Source organism: Equus przewalskii, chromosome 11 (assembly GCF_037783145.1).
Source record: "Equus przewalskii isolate Varuska chromosome 11, EquPr2, whole genome shotgun sequence".
Classification (NCBI taxonomy): domain Eukaryota; kingdom Metazoa; phylum Chordata; class Mammalia; order Perissodactyla; family Equidae; genus Equus; species Equus przewalskii.
In genome coordinates this window covers 13,438,616-13,445,579 of record NC_091841.1, presented here as the reverse complement: position 1 = coordinate 13,445,579, position 6,964 = coordinate 13,438,616, and the positions used below count along the sequence as shown (strand labels likewise).

Sequence of the window (6,964 nt, the reverse complement as noted above, 5' to 3'; positions counted from 1 at the left end):
GAAACTGCAAAATTAAGACAGATGTGAAAACACATAACTGAAGTTCTGCTCCTCAGTTGAAAGTTAAGAATGCTTCTCCATCTCCAGGTACTTTAGATCCTCCAGGCAGCAATAAAAAGTTTCATATTACTGGTATAATTTCAAGCAATCAATTCCAGATAGTCTATAATTTTAGAGAATCAATGTTTCTAGAGTATGGAAATAGAAGTCACTCAATGAAGGGAGTTGTTCTGACACATTAAAGCTGCGGTTTGTTCTTGGAGAGACATGTTTCCTGCTGTATCTGAAGCTGGATTTATGTGTCTGTTGTGAACGGCAAGGCAGATGTTGACAGCCCAAGCTATTTTTTACTCTCTCACTTCATATTCGCAAGTCAACTAGCTTAGAATACCAGTTAACTTTAGCGTCCCATTAAGAGCTCTCATGTTCTCTGTCTTGCAATAGCTCTCTTTATAACCCCTTTCACATCCTGGTTCCTTAGGCTATAGATCAAGGGGTTGAGCATAGGTGTGATCACAGTGTAGAACACTGCAATGATCTTGCCTCCAGCCCTGGTGGACTTGGACTGGGGTCTCATGTACATGAAGATGGCAGTTCCATAGAATAAGGTCACCACTGTCAGATGAGAGGCACAGGTGGACTGTGCCTTGTGCCTCCCAGAGGCTGACTGCATCCTGAGAACTGATAGAAGGATTTGGGCATAGGAAACAATGATGAGGAGAAAAGGAATGAAGACAATGATAATACTGAAGATAAAAACAACCAGCTCAGTTAATGAGGTATCAGTGCAAGCCAACCTCAGGACAGAAGGTACCTCACAAAAAAAGTGATTCAGAACATTGGGCCCACAATAGGGCAAACTCAAGGTGAGGACATTGATAATCAAAGAACTCAGGAAGCTACTGGACCAAGAAATGGCTGCCAATTGGACACAGGTTATTTGGTTCATAATAACAGTATAATGAAGAGGATGACAAATGGCTACATATCTGTCATAAGCCATGACACCAAGGAGAACACATTCAATCATTCCAAAGGAGAGGGAGAAGTACATCTGAGTAGCACATCTGGAGAATGAGATGGTCTTCTTTTTTCCCACCATGTTGAATAGCATTTGTGTGACATTGGTGGATGTGTAGCAGATATCCAAAAAGGACAAGTTAGCAAGGAAAAAGTACATGGGAGTTTGGAGAGGAGGTTCTATCTGGATAATAGTGATAATAATAATATTACCAGCCAACGTTAATAAATAGAATAATAAGAACATAATAAAAAGAATGAACTGCATCTTTGGATGAGATGAGAGCCCTAGGAACACAAACTCAGTCACTGTGAAGTTTGTTTTTATCATATCCATTTTTCAGGTCACTTCCCTCTTACAGAACTAGCCACTCACCTGAAGACAGAAAGCAAATGCCCTTTATGTCACAATGTTGAGAATTCAAGACGTAAGTAAGAAAGCAAGGAGAAGTATCGGTCTGAGATTATATTTTGAGTATCTGAATTGTACCACAAATGGAAATCTTTTCTTTGGCTTTTGGAGGGAATATTCTCTTGATGAGGTTAAGAATTTCAGACCCAAGTACTGATTAAGTTAAGCAGATATAGTTGTCTTTTCTCTAAGAGTATGCTCTTTTGCCCATTTATAATCTTTCTAAACCCTGCTTATTTCTCAAAAACTTACTCATGCCTCATCTCTTCAAAAAGATCCTATTATGTCACTGTTCTATACCTACCAACAGAGCAGCATGATGCAGCACTCAAGTAAAAAGCAGTGAAGGACATTGCTTCATATGGCACCCATTAACCTAAAATTAAAGGGAGAAACAGCAGCCTATGGAATTCTGTATCATACTGATGTGACCCTCTAGTGCTTAAACACTGTGATACCCTAAATAACAAAGGCTGTGCACACCAACAACAAAACCAGCCATGGATCACAGTAGTTGCCGATTCTCCCAGCTCTACCACTTCCATATTGCAGGGTCTTGAATGGTTTCACTATGCATAAATTGAGCATAATGATAGAACCAATTTCTTGAGGAATAAATTAAATAACGTGTATAAAAAATTTAAGGCAATGTCAACACGTAGGAAACAATCCACAAATAACATTTATTATTAATAACCCTAATAATATACAGTATTGCCACATCTATCTGGAATTTGCTTCTCTAATAAAAACCATTTCAGAGAAATAATATTATTAAAAAGATTCTAGGTCTATTCCCTGAGAGCTCGCTAGTTCCCACCTTACACTTAGCTTATTCACAGATTTAATATGTTTGGTTAACTGACTTGCAGGCCATCAGATTAAAAGCACCAACTTACAAAGATATGGAGTAATGAAGAGTTCTAGAGGTAGGCACAGCTACAGTAGCAAGAAGAAGCTGCCAATCATTCATTCATTCATTTATTCATTCCTTTTTTTACTTTCTTTCTTCCTTCAATAATATCTCTTTGATAATCTAACATTTACCAGATGCTGGGTACATGTAATAGACATTTTCAATCTCTCATAGAATTTATAGTCCAATTAAAGTTGCAATGAAGGAAAGAAATTGATTCCTGAGGGAGTGGAGTGTCTTATCAAGAAGGCATTTATGAACCAAGTAAGTAGTTGTGGGTCGTGAAAAATACAACTTTATGTAAAATATGCTTTGTCAAATAATATTGATTTGCATGTAATATGTTTTAGAGGGTTTTCCTATATTTTGAGTTAAGTCAGGGCATTTCAAATCAAATAATTCAATGAACTGGTTAACTAACTATCTAATATATGAAGTCCGAGTATAAAGGAGGGATGGGCCTGGAAATAGGAGAGAGAGAAGTTAAGTCACAGTCCTGTTTTTATCAAAAGTAGCAAGAGAGGGAGTAAGCAGGAGAGGTTACAGAGTTCCCTTTCAGGCCCTCCAAACAGCAGTAAAGAGTTCTGCTGCAAATTAAGAAACGTTTTGATGATTTTTAGGAGTGATTATAATGACAACAAATGGCATCCACAGTGAGTATCTCAGTTGATAACAAGACGGCACACAATCAGGAGATCACATACTAGCAGTAAAGCACATGAGATCCACCACTGGAGAGCTGAGGTATATGCCTGGTTCCACCTTACCTCAGCTGAGAGCCCTTGCACAATTCATATCAGCAATCTATGCCTAATCTTCCTCATCTGTAGGATGGGGGTAACAGGAGCAGCCTCATGGAGTTGATAGATGAGGCAAATGAGATAATACACGTAAAAGCATCTAAAACACAGTTAGACATATATAGTAAGGGGTCAAGATATGTTAACTATTATTACTAGGATCCATGTGATCCTCATTAGAGAATCTTTGTTAAGTATACAGAAAAATGATTATTGGCAATCCTTACTCTCCCTCCAATGACAGAGAGACTAAGTCTTTAAGACAGTAAACAGATTGTCCAAAGTTATTTGAAAGGAATTACTGAATATACATGCAAGCACCTACAACACATTGTATACAGTATATCTATATCTATATCTATATCTATAGTAATCAGAAACACATAAAAAACGTTAGTCTTGGTTCCATAAGCATGCATGTATACGTAGAATTGTGTTCACATAAAGGAACATAAATATATTGGTTCAACATTTGACCACTGTCTATATTTTGAAGACTCAATAATATAAGATAGTCCCTTAGGTTCTCTAAATGCCAGGTGCCTCAGAGAGAATTGTTAGTCACTTTATGGCTGCAACTACTGTAAGTCAGCTACAACCCATTCAATTCTCAGTTTTTTAAGATATAAATTTGTTTTTGTTTTTATCAGAACACAGAGAGCTGCATCTCCAACATATGCATAAGAAGAATAAAGACACTTTTGTAAATAAACATAACACCCACAATATGAAGCAAACTCATCAAATTAAATATGGCACTGAAAAAGCCCTATAAGCTTTGTAATTACCTGTAGATTCTAAATAGGCATCTCAAGCAAGCAAGCAATCACCTAGTTAACCGTAAACCCTTCATTTTACCTCACAAGTCAAAAGCTACTACTGCCAAATGCCTTCTTCCAACTTGTCTGCCTGGAAAACTCCTATTCAACCTTTTAAATGCTAGGCATGTATGGTGTCCTCTTTGAAACACTTGTCAATTTAACTCACCCAGGCATTTAATCCACCCAGACATTTAATCAGAGCTCCCTCTGCTAAACCATTTCCATCCTTTGAACATTCTATTGTACGTATGTGTGTGTGTGTGGGCAGGGGGGATAAAAATTTATTAGTCTATGTCTTCTATTGACTTTGGATTTCTAGGAATCCTCTCACCTTTTTTTTTAGGTTTTTCCATTCCTTAGTGCATGATAATCACTGTTAATGTTGATAAAACTTAAACCATTCCTATCTGTTAAGTTCTGCTCCTCTTAAGTCTTGAGCTCAGATTAAGAATAAATTCATGTTAGCCATGATGTTAGCAACTTAATAAAGTCAAGCTAAGTCATTTACGCCCTGAAAAACATTTTCTGAAAAACACTGTTTCATGCTCAAAAGAGCTATCTAACTCAGTTTGAAAAAAAGAAGTTGATATGACGATGTCAAGAAGGTACAATGAGTGCTAACTAATATTTCACTCACGTTTCAGGTTATTTTGGCATCATATAGACACAGCATATTAGGCGTTTTATGTATCACATGGATAATTGACTCACCTTTCCATTATGCAAGTCACAGGAAGAAATCTAAAACGTATCTGACACCGAACTAGAAGAGACTAACGTTCCTTCATAAAATCAGGATTTTCAAAAGCTAACTCTTTAAACTTTGTAATTTAAATTGCTCATATATCATTTTCTCCAGTGTGCAATTAAATTGCTTATTAAGTGTGATAGATTTCATAGATAGTAGTTATATTGTTGGTCTTTGGTGATACCTCATTTTCTAGGAATAATTTTGCAAGGCCTTATAGCATAGGGGTGAAAATCAACTTTGGAGAAGAACAATCTTAATATGAATTTTGATTTCACAATTTTTCTACTGGGTCACTACAGGAAGTTTCTAAACTTCTCTAAGCCTCATTTTTCTCCTGTTACATGGGAACTAGATTAATACCTAATTCATAGGATTATCTCAATTATGTTAGAAAGTACATGTAGTAGTTTTAGAATAGTATCTGATGCTGAGCAAGAACTTAAATTGTAGCTAACAACATTATATAAACTTCGTTTATTCAATTCGCTAGAAATATACTTGTGTTCTAAGAGTGAAAGGGCCATTAGACATCATGATATTGGAAGTACTTGCTATATCAGCTAGAGATGTTTAGAGCCTATGAAAACTCATGTAACCCCTATGTGTGTTCAGTATTGCTAAAATTTCTGATGCCGTTTCATTGGTTATCAGTTTATCAATCAATGAAATGTATTATTCAAAGATGAATTTAAGAACTAAGCAGTTTCTGGACTAAGAAGAGTAAAGATAACATGGTTTTTCTGTCCCTTGCCTAATTAAGCAAGAACATTAGAAAGAACTACAAGGAAGCCTATAAGTATTTTTCTAATGAGTCCATCACGCAATTATGAAAATTATACTAGAAAAGTAATGATCATGTTTTAAATAAAAACACCACTTGCAGTGCTTGCAAACTGCAGTATATATGGTCATTTAGCACTTAGTGTGAATTAGTTTCACAAGTCCTGTTGAACAAATAATTGGGATCTGATTTTGATATAGCATGGAGGAGAAAGAGGAACGTGTGAAAGCAGGGGATCCTGGAAGGCCATGGTCTAAGAGAGGGCCAACCCCTAACATTAGTGAGAATGCTATGTTGGAAAACATCATAAAAAAGTTAAAGTTTGACTCTTAAGAGGCAAATAATTCACCCCAACCCCAGAAAAAAAGCTTTCTGGAACTATAAAAAATAAAATCACCAAAAAAAGATACAAATTGCTACCCATTATAGTTCTCTATTACATGACAAGAATTTTTAAGTGCTTTGCTGGCAGTAAATCACATCTTCACAACAACTACCAAATCTATTTATATCCATTCTAAAGCTGAGAACATTGAAGATTAGGTATATAACTTTACCAATGACAGAGTATTTAGCAGAGACATAATTTATACTCGTCTGCCTAATTCCAAAATTTCCTTTAGTTAGATAACTCCTGGCTTTATTTTACTATTAGCATTATTATTTTTAATATCTCAATAGCTAATTGTAAACATAGACACAGCAGATGAAACGTACCCTAAGACCACAAGTGATGTGTAGAAATAATCTGCTTCAAAACCGTCCTCATCACATACTCATGCACACAAAGCAAAAATAAAAACATAAAAGACAAAACAGAGACAGTATCTATGTGCAAAAATTACAATTCCATGAAGATAAAATAAATCTTCTTTTGTGATAATCACAAAGGAGATACTGCTATAATCACACTCAGCCCTTTTATAGATTAAAAATAAAGATAATGAATGCATGCACAGTGAAATAGCTGAGTCATGTGAGTTTTTCATTTTAGGACCTTAAGCTGAATTTTGGATTCTTGAGGGATAAAGTCCCAGACCAGTAATTAAGATTTAATTATTTGTTCTGAGGGATTCCTGATTGATGCATTCATTGGCTCTTCCTCCTCTTCTCTCTCATCTGCATATGAACCTTTACCATGGTTAAACGTGACACGCCTTCCAAGAGACCAGGGTGTCCTCATTTCTCTGTATTGTCTAATACTGGTAACCATGAAAATGGGTGCATTCATCACAAGAACAGCAAAACCTAAAATGCAGGCTTCACAGACCATACAGAGTCATTTCCTGGAACTCACTGGAATTTGGAGATGGTTATGATCCTAGTGTACTCTCAATTATCCACATAGCAAGTTTGAACCTTAGATTTTCTTCTCCCTGACCATAGCAAACCCTGGAACCACCTACCTATTGCACAGCATCTAAACACAAACTGTTTATAAGGAGACAGCAAAGCCAGCTTGG

General features: G+C 36.2%; 1 protein-coding gene across 1 annotated transcript; it reads right to left on the bottom strand.

The window, feature by feature from the left end:
* Nucleotides 1-421: 421 nt before the first annotated feature.
* LOC103567086 (olfactory receptor 2G3-like) lies at nt 422-1,357 on the bottom strand. Its single transcript, XM_008543694.2, has one exon. It carries the CDS (start codon nt 1,355-1,357, stop codon nt 422-424), a length of 936 nt encoding a protein of 311 aa, XP_008541916.2.
* Nucleotides 1,358-6,964: the final 5,607 nt, after the last annotated feature.

Excerpts from the sequence above, each read along its gene's own strand:
- LOC103567086 (XM_008543694.2), bottom strand. The coding sequence starts at position 1,357 with ATGGATATGATAAAAACAAACTTCACAGTGACTGAGTTTGTGTTCCTA.